The 16,318-nt window shown below is 45.4% G+C and overlaps 1 protein-coding gene across 1 annotated transcript; it reads right to left on the bottom strand.

Moving 5' to 3' along the window:
* Positions 1–303: 303 nt before the first annotated feature.
* wdr83os (WD repeat domain 83 opposite strand) lies at positions 304–16,281 on the bottom strand. The gene is made up of 4 exons (XM_003225195.4): positions 16,147–16,281; positions 13,047–13,152; positions 10,624–10,721; positions 304–518 (listed from the first exon to the last, which is right to left on the bottom strand). The coding sequence occupies exons 1-4, from the start codon at positions 16,194–16,196 to the stop codon at positions 452–454; spliced, it is 321 nt and encodes a 106-aa protein (XP_003225243.1). The 5' UTR covers positions 16,197–16,281; the 3' UTR covers positions 304–451.
* Between the last annotated feature and the right edge of the window lie 37 nt (positions 16,282–16,318).

Genomic DNA, 16,318 nt, shown 5'->3' with positions numbered 1-16,318 from the left:
ACTGCCAACTACTATGGAAATGCATACAACGGAAGACGTCTGCGTAGGAGACCATTTCTACTGTATACTAATTAGTTTCAGCTCCTAGTCCTGAAAACTGTTCTTATTTTAACTAGTTTATTAAAGTTCACGTTACTCTTTCTGAACAAGACTGTTTCTTCCTTCAGTGGAACAAACAGCCCTAGCAGTTTGGGATGTACAGTGAGCACCAACAGAAGAGAATTAATTAGCTGAGAGCTAAACTGGAATTCAAGTGGAATGCACTATTAGCACACAAAGACAATATGACATTGTAGCCAAAGATCTTTCCCAACAATTATTTTATTGTCATGTCAAAATGATTTCTTCCATATTTTTGCAACACCACCGTTTATGAGAGTGGATCTGCATTGCCTGAGAAAATGGTCCTCTGTCAACAGAGAGGGCAGCTCTCCTTTGAATGGTTAGCACTTTACCAAGGAGGAGACATGGGCTGGGGGTTCTGGAGATAGGACATCACTACAGCAGAGATAGACAACCTGGAAGGAGAGAGAGAGAAAAAAAAAGGGAAAGGGATCAGAACAGAATGCATAAAACTATATTGGAAGTAGTTATCCAAATAGTAATGGCAACAAAAATTTACATATGACCAAAGAATTCTAAAACATGTGTTCAGAAGGGGAAAAAAAACTATGTGATGTCTCACCATACTTGATCAGAAACATGTGCATTTCGCATATGCCATAAGCAGGAAATTAGTCCCAGTACTGGAAAAATGCAGAAGGTAAATGAAGGAAACAAGGTAGTGCCAGCTATTACAACAACCAGTTGGCACCCTATTTACTAGTTTCTGGTATCTAAACTGCACGGCATCTCGCCTGCTGCCTTTCTCAATATGCCCTACAACCTGGAGAGTGCTACAAGCACAATTTCCCAGCATCCTGATCTGTAGTGTCTTAAAAAAACCTTCCTTAGTTTAGAGCATTGCCAGGCTGAAAAGGTAGGTTCATCCCTCTAGAGTTCTGCTTTATTTTCAAAAGAGAGACACCTATCAATTGATCAGTTACAGATGGCTCGAAGAAGTTAAACCTTACTATTATCAGGTGCAACTTAAGATCCTTAGTCTAAAGTGAAATGTTACTTTCTGGGAATAAAAGGCAAGAGCTGAGGTTTAAACAAGAAAAAGGGCTCCCCAGACTGATAACTGATATTATCAAAACATAGAACAAAAGATTTATTCCATAAGATCCAATAAATCAGGGAAATTTAAACCAAGAGTAGTAGAGCTGAAGAGACAACAGGGAAACACAATATATTATCATAACAGAAAATAAAACAATGGTGAAAGAAATACACTGAAAAATTATACCTGAAATATAAAATAATTATAGATTCCTTCAAAGTATGAACTTTAAGAAGAGAACATATCCTTTTAGAAAGTGAAGTGGAAAACTGCTCTCAAAACATTTCAGATAAATGAATTAGCAGAAAAAGAGAGCATACCAATAGACCCATTTTGAGCTTTAGAGACAGTATCAATACAAATTTTAAAAATAACCTGCCAACAAATACAAAAACTGAACAATGACTTTATGATTAGACTTTTCTGCATACATCACAATATCCAAAACCCAGAAAACCAGGGATTTTAGTAAACAAGAGACAACTACATTAATCTCCCATGCAAGCAAGTGGTGATAAAGTAAGTTACTTAAATAAGATAGAATGAATTTTCAATCTGCTGGATATAGAAAACTAAAAACTGGAAAGAGAAAAGGGAGCAATGAATGAAATGGTTTAAAATTAGATCTCCTGTCTTGATCAGCCCATGGTAGTCCATTCGTCTTTTTGCCTTCCTGAGAAGGCTAGGAAATTGCTTCAGGAGAGGAAGAAGTGCTCAACAGCACTTTTACATAGACTGCTCATGCTTTGAGAGGCTCTGGGGAGGCCCTTCTCTCTGTCCCACCAGATGTACCTCACTGGTACATCTAGTGCGAATATGGAAGAAGGCTTTCTCAATGGCTGCTCCCAGGAGCTCCTATCTCAGGCTAAACTAGCACCCTCCTTGCTATCTTTTTGCAGGCAGACGAAATACCATTTTTGTTTTGAAAGGCCTTTGAAGATAGCAAAAAGATAGCAAGGAGGGTGCTAGTTTAGATTCTCTTAGATGGGAGTTCCTGGGAGCAGCCATTGAGAAGGCCCGCTTCCATATTCCCACCAGATGTACTGGTGAGGATGGTGGGAAAGCACCTTGCACAATGTGTTCAATTTTCTATTATCTGTTTTCATTTAAATAGTTTATGTTTTTAATAGTTTCAATAATTACATTACTTCATTTTGTATGTCCTGAATGTTTACCTATGTTTATTTAAAATCCCTGTTGGCCATGGAAACCCACTGGGTGACTTTGGACAACTCACACTCACACTCAGAACCTCAGAGAAAGGCCATGACCCCCCCCCCCCCCCAACCTTGTGATAGGTTTGCTTCAGGGTTACAATAAGTCCAAAGTGACTTGAAGATACAGAATGACAGCAACAACAAGAACAAATTAAACATTTATAGAATTTATTTTCTTCTTTGCAAATTTGTTTCTAGAGCAAGTCAAATCTTCCTTACTAGAAATTGCTTCTAAAGCAAATCAAACTTCTAGAAATTGTTTTTACAGCAAATCAAATGTCTTTCTAGAAATTACTAAACTGACACACCATGAGACAATTTGACTCACTTAAAAATGACAATAATGCTAGGTAAAGCTGAAGGTAGTAGGAAAAGAGAAAGGACTGATTCCACTGGGAAAGCCACTGCCCCAAAATGTTCAAGATAACAGTAGCGGAGGTCCTAGGACAGATTACTGAAAGGAGATGATAGAAGCTTCACAAGTGAGCAAGTGTTAGGATGGACAATCACAAAGGACCTTGAGAATTTTGGTACTGTCAATAACTGGCAGCATAGCATGTGTACAGAGAAGAGACTAGACCAGTATATCCAGGATCTCCACTACTCTATTAGTCTGATTCTAGTACAATCTCATCTCTGCTGCAATGGAAGGCTCTTTAATACACATATGGGTTCTTACAAACAAATTATGACTCTGGGAAACCAGGGTTCTTGCGCAGTTGCTGATAAAAGCACCCAAAGCTTTAAAGACTGTGCACAACTCTACAATGCCACATCACAATATATTAAAAGCTCTGCTCCATCACTTCTACCCTGTGGCCATTTTTGCTTCAGCTGTGATCTACCATGTTGCCCTCTTGGGGGCACATATATAGTAGAAAGGTCAAAGTAAGCACAAGTATTGGCAGCTGCTGTAACAACTCTGCCACAGACATGCAAAACTTCTCTTCTAGTAATGATGGGGAGGGAAAGGCTCTTTTCAGCAGCAGTATTACATAGCAGGGATTCTGGGAAACTATTCAAAAGATATAGTTGCTAACCTGTAACTATGTTTCTTCGAGTGGTGTTCTGTGGAATTCGCACATATGGGATTGCCTGCGCAGTACAGCATTCAGAACCTTCTAGAACTTTTCAGTGAAACATTTTGGTGGAGGCCCTGCCCACTCTCCCCAGTAGAGTATATAAGCCCAGTGGGCAGGGCTAGCCCCAATTCCCAGCCACCAGGAAGCAGCTGAAGCACTGTGGCATGATCACAGTGGGGAGGATGGGCAGGTTGTACGAATTCCACAGAACACCACTCGAAGAAACACAGTTACAGGTAAGCAACTATATCTTCTTCGTGGTGCTTCTGTTGAAATCGCACATATGGGAGATTAGCAAGCTACTCACCAGAGGCGGTGGGTCATGCCACGCATGAGAAGAGGACCGCTCTCCCGAACGCTGTATCTCTCTTTGCCATGACGTCCAGCTTGTAGTGGGAGGCAAAGGTGAGCGAGGATGACCATGTCGCTGCTCTGCAGATGTCTTCCAGAGGCATTCCCTTTAGGAATGCCTGGGACGTCGACAAGGCTCTAGTTGAGTGAGCTAGTACTTGATGAGGAGGACCTCGGCCTGCAAGTGCATAAGCTGTGCGGATGGTGGTAACTATCCATGAGGCCAGGCGCTGGGAGGAGACAGGAGTCCCTAGTGCGTTAGACCTATACTTCAGGAACAGCCGAGGAGACTTCCTATGGTCTTTAGTCCTTTGGAGGTAATATGCCAATGCTCTCTTCACGTCTAAGGAGTGCAAAGCCACCTCCAAAGGTGAGGAAGGATTCTGAAAGAAGGCCGGCAACGTAATGTCCTGACACATATGAAATTTGGAGACTACCTTCGGTAAGAAGGTGACGTCTGTCCTTAGGACAACCTTATTGTTGTGGAACCTCAGGAATGGTGGATTCACCCTGAGGGCGCACAATTCACTGGCCCTCCTCGCAGACGTGACGGCCACTAAGAAAGCATTTTCCATGATAGGTAAGAAATCTCAGAAAACCCCATGGGTTCTAAGGGTGGTTTAGAGAGTTGGGAAAGAACTAGTTCCAAGCTCCATGATGGTGTTGGCGGTGTCACCGGAGGGTGGGGGTTCTTTGAGAAAAAGTCTGATTAAAGGGTCTTGGAAGCAAGACTGCCCCGTGAGGCCTCTCCAGTACCAGGACAGAGAGGACAAATAACACTTTAGGGAGGCGAGGAAGAGGCCCAACATGGATAGGTGGACCAAGAAATCCAGGATGACCGATGTTGGGGCTGTTACTGGGTCCATACCTCTGGAGAGAGCGAAGTCTTGAAATTTCGTCCGTTTGTACCGGTATGATTGCTTGGTGGAGGCCTTCTGGGCTGCCCGAAGAATAGCTTTTACCGGCTCGGAGAGGTCTTGTGGGGCTTGACCTTCCAGCTGGTTAGATTCAGGGTCGACACGTCCGGGGGAGGACGCACCCCCTGTGAAGTGTGAGAAGGTCGGGGAAGCTCTCGAGTCTGATGTAGTTGCCCTTGACCGTCCACCAGAGAGGCGCAAACCATGGTTGGCGCGGCCACCACGGGGTTACTACGATGCAGTCCAAGTTGTTGCGTAGGATCTTCGCTACCATCCTGCCTATCAGGGGCAGCGGGGGAAACGCGTATAGCAAGTCCCCGGTCCATTGGAACTGGAACGCGTCCCTGAAACACCCCGGGGTCGAGAGGGGGCAAAGATGCCCGAAGAATGGCTTTTACCGGCTCGGAGAGGTCTTGCGGGGCTTGACCTTCCAGTTGGTTAGATTCAGTGTCGACATGTCTGGGTGGAGGACGCGCCCCCTTGTGAAGTGTGAGAAGGTCGGGGAAGCTCTCAAGCCTGATGTAGTTGCCCTTGGCCGCCCGCCAGAGAGGCGCTAACCACGGTTGGCGCGGCCACCACGAGGTTACTATGATGCAGTCCGAGTTGTCGCGTAGGATCTTCGCTACCATCCTGCCTATCAGGGGCAGCAGGGAAAACGCATATAGCAAGTCCCCGGTCCATTGGAACCGGAACGTGTCCCTGAAACATCCCGAGGTCGAGAGGGGGCGAAGACGCGCGTAAAATGTGGGACACTGTGTGTTCTCCGGGGATGCAAATAGGTCTATTACTGGCCATCCCCATCGACGTGCCAGGAGCCAGAACTCCCTGGTGTTTAGTTACCTCGATTGGCTGAGGGCTTCTGCAAGAGTGTTGTCCTTTCCCGGTAGATGGATCGCTTGCGGTGTCACACGGTTCTTCACACACCAATTCCACAGTCGAAGCTAGAGGTTCAACAGGCGCTTCGAATGAGTCTTGCCTTGTTTGTTGATATAGTATTTTACGGTAGTATTGTCTGTTACAATCCTTACGGTGGCGCCCCGAAGCAGGCGTTCGAAAGCATGGAGCGCCTTTCTACTGCTAGGAGGTCTAATATGTTGATGTGGGCTGTGTGATCATGGCTCAACCAGCGGCCATTGATCACCAGGTTGATGAGGTGCGCTCCCCAGCCATCCTGGGATGCATCTGTCGTCAATTCGCACGTCGGTGCTGGAGGATGGAATGGCAGGCCTGCCCGTAGAGTGTGTCTCTTTGTCCACACCTTATGGATCGTAAGAGGTCAGCTGGGGGGGGTCTCAGAGTAACCCACTGGCTGTCAGTGAGCGGGTTGAACGTGCCCAGGAACCATATTTGGAGAGGTCTCATCCTGAGTCTTGCCAAGCCTACCACTGCAGTAGTGGAGGCCATATGACCCAGGATGGACTGAATATGCCAGGCCAAGGCCCGTCCCCGGGTGCAGAGTTGTAAAATAGCTGAACGGATGGAATGAAAACGGTCTTCTGGCAGATAGACCCTTCCCAACCGGGAATCTAGAACCGCCCCAATAAACTCAATACGTTGTGAGGGAATCAGGTGGGATTTCTCCCCGTTTACGATGAGACCGAGTTCCTGCAACAGAAGGAGCGTGAAAGACACATCAGCCCGGAGGTGGGCTGCAGTATCGCTTACAAAAAGCCAGTTGTCAATATATGAAAAAAGCATTATGCTTTTCTGTCTTAAGTACGCTGCTACTACAGCTACGCATTTGGTAAATACCCTTGGCGCCATGGCTAAGCCGAACGGCAACACATTGAAAGAATAGATCGACTCCCCAACTAAAAAGCTCAAATACCTGCGATGCGAATGCCGTACTGAAATATGAAAATATGTGTTGCGCTGGTCAATGGTTGCAAACCATACTCACTTTTGGATAAGAGGCAGGATGGATGTCAGCGTAACCATCCGAAACTTACGGGCCCTTATGTGTCTATTGAGACCCCTTAGGTCAAGGATCGGGCGTAAGCTGCCACCTCTTTTCCTAATAAGGAAGTACCTAGAGAAGAAACATGACTGAGTCCTCCTAAAGAGAATCCTAGAGATAGCCCCCTTTTCCAGAAGGATAGATACTTCCTCTTGGAGGCAGTCTGACGGGGCAGTAAGACGGATGATCCCCATCCGAGGTGAATTCGATAGCATACCCCTTCCTGACGACGTCTAAGACCCATCTGCCAGACGTTATCTCCTCCCATGCCTGAAGATATGAGGCTAACCTATTATAAAACACACGCTGGTCCTGCCGAGGGGTAACAGAGTGGGACAACTTCCAACTCGAATTGGTAACAGAAACTGGAGAACTAACGGCATCCAAGCGGGGAGCCTGGGAATGTAAACTTGGAGTAAACTCAAGGGGAGGGACCCTAGCCAGGTGACTAGAAGCGACACCTTTGCTTCTCACCCTGCTTTCCCCCACTGCGGTGTTGACCCTTATAGGGGAAAGAGGTTTGTCTAGCAGCAAAGGGACGAAAAGAAGGCTTCTGTTTTCCCTTGTAGGACAGAGAGGTGGATCTCCTGTTGCGGTAATACGGGTTGCATTGATGCCTTTGGTATTGGTAAGCCCGTTGAACGCCATATTTGTGGGCGGCCTGTGTCACCTCATGAGTATCTTTAATTTGGGCGTCAGTCTCTGGATTGAAGATGCCTGCCTCATCCAGGGGAAGATCTTCGATGACAGCCTTCGCGGATGGAGAGAGATTGGCTGCCCTTAGCCATGCATGGCGCAATGAAATGGCTCCTGCCAACAACTTTCCCGAAGCATCAGCCACGTTCTTTGCTAAATCCTTTTGAAGCTCTGAGAGGAGGCATGCTTCCTGTTGGAAAGCTCTGGCCATGCCTTGGTCCTGGGGTGGAAGGAGATCTACTGTGTTTCCCCGAAAATAAGACAGTGTCTTATATTAATTTTAGCTCCCAAAGATGCTCTAGGTCTTATTTTCAGGGGATGTATTATTTTTCCATGAAGAAGAATTCACATTTATTGTTGAACAAAAAAATTATCATTTATTATATACTGTACAGTAGTTGTCATCACAAACCAGCATAACCAGACAAACTGTGAATCCTATCAAGAATTTCTTGTTACTACCATTATTTCCATGTAAAACATTCTATGGTAGGTACATTTACCTATCCTGCATGCTCTGGTGTTCTGTTCATTGGGCATGCTTTGAAACAAAAACTTTGCTAGGTCTTACTTTCGGGGGAGGCCTTATATTTAGCAATTCAGCAAAACCTCTACTAGGTCTTATTTTCTGGGGATGTCTTATTTTAGGGGCAACAGGGTATGTAAGGAGCCATCTTTTCCCATAGGTAAGTCTGGTATGCTCCTGTGTAGGTGCCGTAGTGAGCCATCCTGGCAAAGAGACATGCTGAAGAATAAAACGTGTGAGCTCAGTTTGGCTTGCTTAGCTAGCCAAGGGGCCCTTGAAAGGTCAATTTTGTACAAGTACTCAGCCCTCCTTGGTGTTGCTGGGAGTGCTGCCAGAGAAACTCCCTCATTTTTAACAATCTCTGTAAGGTAAGGCAAGGATGGTAGAGCTGTGGTAAGTGGGCCCTGTTGTTTAGAGGAAGGATAAACTGGATCCTCTACCACCTTGGTTGGTTTTTGTGTGGGTAGGTTAAGGGCCTTAGACAGGTGAATCAGCAATGCAGAAAAAGTTTTAATGTCCTCAGCTGAGGGAGGGTCTAAGTCGTCATGGGGGCCTACAATGGCTACAGGAGCCATAGGAAAAGTTTCACCATTTTCCGGTGGTTGTATTGCAGCACCCAGTCGGTGAGGGCCGCTATCAGTGTTGTAGAAGCCTGCCCCGTTGGTGGGGGCTGAAGAGCGTTCCCAGCCCGGCCCCCCTCAGCGCTGAGTGCCGGGTCCAAGGCCCGAATGGTAGAGGGAGCCCTCAAAGACGCGTCCATTGCGTGCGATTGGGGGGCATGGCTAGGGCCAGGCCAGAACGGGGATGGAGCCAGGGAGGCATGGCTACGAGCAGCCTGGGTATGATTTGAACCTGAAGAGGCTGCATAAAAACCATATGGACCACTAGGTGGGAAGGCCTCGAATCCAGGCGAAGGAGGAAACGGGTAAGGTGGAAAAACTTGGCCATAGGGATAGAATGGGAAGCGGGGTTCACGCAAACGGCTGCCAGAGCCCTGGCGGTAAGGCGATATGCTTCCGGGGATCTAAACGCTCCCGAGCTAGAGGATGGGGAGTGCCGTTGCCTAGACGGATAGCCTCGGCCCCGTCTGGATCTCTTTGGTGGAGGAGAGGAACTCGCCGAATTCGATGCTGAGGCCTCTCTCTCAATCCTCTGCCCTCGGTCCCGTGCCTCCTGCTGTTCACTCGGCAATGCGACTGTTGGCTTAACAGGGACATGCCCGGACGGGCAAAGCGCTTCCGAGCTCCATCGCTTGACTGGTGTCGGGGTAGGAGGATCACTCCTCCTTGGGGATCGTACCGAGGGTTCCCACCACTGGGGAGGGGAGGGCTGCAGGCGGGGAGCCCTGGAAGAGTGCTTGGACTTTTTAGTCTTTTTGCGGCCTTCCTTCAGACGGGCAGTTGATCGTCCCCTTGGGCTAGGCTGTGTGTCCCCTGAGAGCGGCATAATCACAGCATCGGCCTGGGCCATTTCCGATAATGGAGGATTTAAAGGGCCTGCAGAGCCAGAATCTTCCTCGGCCGTTAGGCTTGGCCGGGATTGGGAGGGGGAAAGGCCGGGAAGGCTTGGGGCTAAGGCCTGCTCGTACAGGAGGGCCTTTAGTCTAGATTCTCAATTTTTTCTTGCCTGAGGGGTAAACCCCTGACAGACGTGGCAGGACTGATGAATATGCCCCTCTCCCAGGCAAAGCAAGCACTTGGAATGGCTATCTGCCTCTGGGAGCTTCCCCCCGTAGGTAGTGCATTTTTTGAAAAATGATGCCATCACACTGGCCTGATTTCGCGCCAAAGCTAGTCGTTGCCAACAGAAAAAACTTGAGTCAGAAGACGGTCCAAGTCGAGGCAGGAGAAATTTGCTATAGCCAAAGCCAGTCTGGGTCAAAAGGTAGGAGAATATCAAAGTCTAAAACAAGCCGAGGTCTAGCTGATGGTAAAACGCAATCTATTCTAGAGAAGTTCCTACAGTGCTGACTGAGCGGCAGAAAGAAGGAACTGGGGCTAGCCCCGCCCACTGGGCTTATATACTCTACTGGGGAGAGTGGGCGGGGCTTCCGCCAAAATGTTTCACTGAAAAGTTCTAGAAGGTTCCAAATGCTGTACTGCGCAGGCGCAAAAAATCCCATATGTGCGATTTCCACAGAAGCACCACGAAGAAGAACTATTCAAAAGAAGGGAAAAGCCAAGCCATCCGCTTTGGTATTAGCACAATAAATACAGAAGAAAGTGGGAGCATGAATAGACATTATCTACGTAAAAAAAAAATGGCATATACTGAAAGAGGAAGTCAGACTTTCCATGTACAATAACATTACTGTGAGTCATTGGCCTCCGATGGGGTTCATTTCCAGGACCTCCAGGGATACCAAGACCCCTGGATGCTCAAGTCCCATTACATGCAATGGCATAATAAAATTGTGTCCGTTATATAAAATAGGAGGAACATTAAGGTTTACTTGTTGGATTACAACAAAATGAAAGCATAGATGGTTGAATCATTGGATGCAGAATCTGGGGATATGGGGGATGATTTGTAAATAAGTATTTTGCTTCATTGTTTATTTAAAAAGAAGATTTGACACCTTTAGGATACTACATAGACCATTCCCAGTTTTTTAACCAAAGTGTTGTCAGACAGCAGTGGTAAGATACAGGATGTAATAAAAGGATCCAAGGGCCAGTAAAAGTATGGAAGAAAAATTAGAAGAACCCGACTCACATGAAGCTGCTCATCATCTGTTTGGTGTCTTCTGAACTTCTAGAGTTGGCAAAGCTGATGAACGAACAGTAGACAGCAATCCAGGCACACCACTTTAACTGAAACACCATGGAGTAATTTAATAAGAGATGCAATGGGTTAAATAATCCTATCAGATGCTAATGCAAGACTAACACATTTATAAGCACACCATCCTGCATCCTCAGTGAATACAGAAATTACCTTATACTCTCCTTTCTGTCCTATAGCATTCTAACTGAGTCTCTGTTAATATGTTTTTGATTCAGTCTCTAATATCTTTTAGAAATATGACTCTTGGGGCTTTTTTCACCAACTTTCTTTTTACCATTTCCTGCATTTTAGAGAACTCCCCTTTTTTGAAGTCAAACTAAGTGACACTGGAGTTCCCTAAAACTTTCTCACAAGTATGAAAAATATATGGAGTATTTTTACCTACAACCAATTTGCCATTGTTTCAATGGAACTATGGATTAGATGGATCTCTGGTCTGGTTGAACAAGGCTCTTTTTATGTTATGTGAGAAAAAGAAAGGCAAATTCAAACAAATGTTATGTAAGGCCAACGTATAAGATAAAATAAGGCCAACATTCCCTAGATACAAGCTTCCCCTTGGATGGAAGCCTTACTAAATTCAATGGGACCAAGTGAGCAAAATGAAATGAATTAGGGCAGTATGGTGGCAATTTCCAAAACTGCTGGCTCACTTCAGCTAGAATAAAAGGTAGAGAAGGTTTCTCCACCCCATCCTTTTCTAGCACTCTGGCATGTTTTTTACAACAACAACAAGACCAAACAAACAACCTTTTCAATGGAAGATGAACTAACCACATGGTCTTCGGGTTAACAGGACTGATGAATACACAATCTTGGGTAATCAAGAAGACTTTGATTCTGAGGTTCCCTCAGAACATGCTGTTTGAATGGTATTTTAGGGGCACCAATAGTTTTCTTATGCTTCTAGTGTATAAGAAAACAACTAGTGGGAATAGGTGTGCTTCTCAGCAAGCTGAGAAATACTTCCGCCACATCAAAATCTGAACAGGTCACAAAGGTCACAATTACTTTGTTATTTCTTCTGGTTGCATCACATGTATATAATCAATATAAATGTTAAAAATGTAGATGATTACATAAAAACACAGAATCCTGTAATAGTGACTCATTTTTGAAGTTTTCAAGTTGCTATTCATCTTAAACTACTCCAAGTTTTTAAAGTCTTTCTAAAATAACAGGTTTGCATTTTGCGATTCATCACTACTTAGAAGCCCTCTAATAGCTGACAATATTAACTGTTGTTGTCATGTACCTTCAAACCAAGGTTTCCAACCAAGGCGACCCATCATGAGGTTTTCTTTTTTTTTCAGAAGGGATTTGCCTATGTCTTCCACTGAGACAGAGTGAGTGTTACTTGCCCAAGGTCATCCCAAGGTTTTTCATGATCAAGTGAAAATTATTAACCGAAAATACCAATTATAGATGTTGCTGTTATTTAAATTTTCTTCTTGAATGAATAAGCATTATTATTTTTTTAGTAGAAAAGCGAAGTACTCTGAGTCAGAGATCTTTACAACTAATTGCAAACCAGTCTGTTTTGGCAGAACCAAATGAAGACTCATTGAAAGCACCATAGCATTAACAGTTTTTAAAGTATTTTCTGCAGCATGAATATACAGCATCTTCCATAGTGTATTACAATTCCTTTTGCAGACTTTAGCATCTATCCTCTGAAGTCATTTTTGCTCACAAATACAGTTACAGTAGCTTATGTGTCTTCATTATAATAGCATTAAAAGGAACTGAAGCATTATAATGATTTACTTCTCAGTATTCCATGAATAACAGATCAGTCACTGGAATTTAGAAATATATCTATATTTTTGTGTTGTTATTATTGCATGACTTCAAGTTGTTTCTGACATAGTGACACTAAGGCAAGCCTGTCATGGGTCTTTGTAGCAAGATTTGTTCAGAGATTGATTTAGCTTTGTCTTTTTCTGTTGGTGAGTGTGACCTGCCCGTGGTCATGCACTAGGCTTCCATAGTTAGGCATGGGTTTGAATACTGGTCTCCAGAGTCAAAATCCAATGCTCAAATAACTATACCATGCTGGCACTCTATACCATCTCTATACTATTCTATCATTCTAGTGTTATAAGGAATGCTCTGAAAATGGCACGGAAATTGAGAAGTCCTAAATTGCGATATACATTTCAAATTAAAAACAGTAAAGGAAGACATGCTATGGATCTTATTACTAGAATATGATGTCCTATAGGTGAGCAAGTGGATGGGCGAGCGCAGGGCGGGCAACAGAGTGCATGCCAGGAAAAAGGGCACTGCATTCCTCTTCTGGCACGCATGCCATAGGTTTGCTACTGCTGGCCTAGGATATCACTACTCACCTTCAACATCAAGCCACACATACTAAAAATCATTCCCAAAAGATTCATGTAGTCAGGTGTAGGGTCTTCCAGAGTAGGGTTGTTCTCTGTGGATGGAGGCTTGTATCTGCAAATGAAATTATGGAGTGGGAGAGAAAGCATTAAATTAGATTGGAAAATAAAATATTAACGTTATCTGCAACAATGTTGAACTAAAGACCAAGCCATCAATAGCACATTCTCTGCTAATAATAGGATTTCATAACATTGTTTGTGTGTGTATGGATGACACTGTTACATTACACTCATTTCTTATTTATACTGTACTATTATTTCTATGATTAATGAACAGCAACACAAATTGTTCACATGCAAACTCTTTGAAATTTTATTTTACAGAAAGTTAGCTACCTTACTTAACTGGAATGTTTTTATAAAAAGCCAACAAAAGTGAACATGCCAGAGGCTGAACGGCCATCTATCAGTATTACTGTATGGCATCTTGCACTGAAGAACCCACACTGAGCAGTGGGTTGAGCAAGATATGGGGGGGCACCGGCTGCCCTATATATCACTGAATTGCCAACTAAATTCAACACATCTAGTAGAGAGTAGCACCTAAACACCAAGGGATCCTGAGCTGCCCATCTCGGGACTAACCAATTCCCTTCTTTCATTTCTATGAAGGCCTCCCCTGTAGATCACATCAGCAACAGCCCACTGCTATGCCACAAGTTTAACAAGGACAGAGCTCCCAATTTTACAGGATATTTCAAAACCGATGGACCCAATTTCAAAGCAGTATATTCCACAATGGCAACATGTTACAATTACACAAAAAGTTACTAATGGGAATGAGTTATCAAGTTTTACTAACCATTTTGAACCAGAAACAAATCTAAAAAATAACTCTGTAAATGGAGAATATCTCATTAGGACTTATGTTGTGGGGTTGCTGTCTCACGAATGACTGAGGCTAGTGCTGGGAGAGGAATCATTTGTGACCTCAGAGCTCCCTGTCATCAGTTGCCATCCCAACTCTTTCAAGGTCAAGCCAGTCACTTCAAGGATAACATCTATCTTGCCCTTGGTCGGCCCCTCTTCCTTTTTCCTTCCTTTTCCCCCAGCATCATTATCTTCTCCAAGCTTTCCTGTCTTCTTATTATGTGGCCAACGTACTTCATCTTTGCCTCTAATATCCTTCCCTCCAGTGAGCAGTCGGGCATTATTTCCTGGAGAATGGGCTGGTTGGATCTTCTTGCAGTCGAAGGCACTCTCAGAATTTTCCTCCAATACCACAGTTCAAAGGCATCTATCCTCCTTTGCTCAGCCTTCCTTATGGTCCAGTTCTCACATCCATAGGTTACTACAGGGAATACCACTGATTTAACTATGTGAAGTGTGGAGAAGACCAAACCACAGACCACTATTACAATGCAGTCTGAGCCCTGCCACATGCACAATGGAGGACTTTCTTATAGCAACACCAGAGGCACTCCAAGTGGCCAGCTAGTGGTCAGACAACATTTAGTATAATGCCAAGTTTTTTATTTTGTTTGTGTTTTTAAATACATTACAACTGTACCCTTGTTTTGCTTCTGATACAATAAATAAATAACTATGCGGATCTTTGTTGTCAGTGTGATGTCTCTACTTTTCACTATTTTATCGAGATTGGTCATTGCTCTCCTCACAAGAAGAGGATATTATCTAGCAATCGAAATGATATTAAAAGATTAGAGAGATGGGCCGAAACTAACAAAATGAAGTTCAACAGGGACAAATGCAAGATACTCCACTTAGACAGAAAAAATGAAATGCAAAGATACAGAATGGGGGACGCCTGGCTCGACAGCAGTACGTGTGAAAAAGATCTTGGGAGTCCTCGTGGACAACAAGTGAAACATGACCCAACAATGTGATGTGGTGGCAAAAAAAGCCAATGGGATTTTGGCCTGCATCAATAGGAGTATAGTGTCTAGATCCAGGGAAGTCATGCTACCCCTCTGTTCTGCCTTGGTCAGACCACACCTGGAATCCTGTGTCCAAATCTGGGCACTGCAGTTAAAGGGAGATGTTGACAAACTGGAATGTGTCTAGAGGAGGGCAACTAAAATGATAAAGAGTCTGGAGAACAAGGCCTATGAGGAGCTGGGCATGTTTAGCCTGCAGAAGAGAAGGCTGAGAGAAGACATGATAGCCATGCATGTATATGTGAGGGGAAGTCATAGGGAGGAGGAAGCAGGCTTGTTCTCTGCTGCCCTGGAGACTAGGATACAGAACAGTGGCTTCAAACTACAGGAAAGGAGATTCCACCTGAACATGAGGAAGAACTCCCTCACTGTGAGAGCTGTTCAGCAGTGGAACTCTCTGACCCTGAGTGTGGTGGAGGCTCCTTCTTTAGAAGCTTTTAAGCAGAGGCTGGATGGCCATCTGTCGGGGGTGCTTTGAATGCAATTTTCCTGCTTATTGGCTGGGTGTTCCAACGCTATGATTCTAGCGGTAATCCTTTGAAACTCTCTGCCCCACCCCTTCAAGGTCTAAGGGTGTCATTCAGGGGCGGTTCGTGGTTGCCGAGATATAGCCAAATCAAGCCAGGTCCATCTTGCTGAAACACTTTGTATTTTGAAGCAGTTTCCCAAGCTCTGGTTTTTCGGAGTGTTTTGGACTTTGGTTCCCAGAGTCCCCGCTCATTGGCCAAAGCAGCTGAGGCCCCTGGGCGCTGAGGTCCAAAACCTGGAGGACCAGTGTGTGGGAGTGTGGGCAGTTTAAAACACTCGCACGCGACAAGGCCTTGTGCTCGAGAGCACCCCTGAGAATCGCTGGCCACGCTCCCTGGTGGTGGGGCTGTCCTTCGGCCCTCTGGCTCGGCCCAGGCGCCCGCCACCTTTGGCGCCCACCATGGCGCTCCGCACTTTGCCCGGCGTGACTTCCCACTGCCAGCATTGTTTTGGCAGAAGAGAAGAGGCCGAGCGCGCCCAAGCGTTGCCATAGCGACACTTCAGGCCTGCCGCGCAAGGCCGGAAAGGGACGGGTGGCGCGAGGCTCAGCGGTCCCTCCCGAGAGACTGGAAACCCTTTCGAGACTCGGCGACCCCTGACCTCTCCCCCCAACAACTGACCTTAGGACGCGGTTGGGCCGCCGCGGGTCCGCCATGTTGTTGCTGGACATCCCCCACTCGTGGCCCGCCTCAGGGCTCCTCGGGGAAGGCGGGTTTCCTCCACCCCTCCAGCTTCCGCTTCCCCTCACGGGGGAGCACTAAGGATGTCACACCCCGAGCCCTGCCTGTTCGT

The sequence above is a fragment of the Anolis carolinensis genome, chromosome 2, assembly GCF_035594765.1.
Source record: "Anolis carolinensis isolate JA03-04 chromosome 2, rAnoCar3.1.pri, whole genome shotgun sequence".
In the NCBI taxonomy this organism is placed as follows: domain Eukaryota; kingdom Metazoa; phylum Chordata; class Lepidosauria; order Squamata; family Dactyloidae; genus Anolis; species Anolis carolinensis.
Note: the sequence above shows the minus strand (reverse complement) of the source record. Positions and strands in the feature narration are given on the sequence as shown.

Coding starts and splice junctions, on each gene's coding strand:
- wdr83os (XM_003225195.4), bottom strand. CDS start 16,196: ATGTCCAGCAACAACATGGCGGACCCGCGGCGGCCCAACCGCGTCCTA. Junction 13,153..16,146: donor CGGCCCAACCGCGTCCTAAG/GTCAGTTGTTGG, acceptor TTTCATTTGCAG/ATACAAGCCTCCATCCACAG. Junction 519..10,623: donor CAGATGATGAGCAGCTTCAT/GTGAGTCGGGTT, acceptor CTCTCCTTCCAG/GTTGTCTATCTCTGCTGTAG.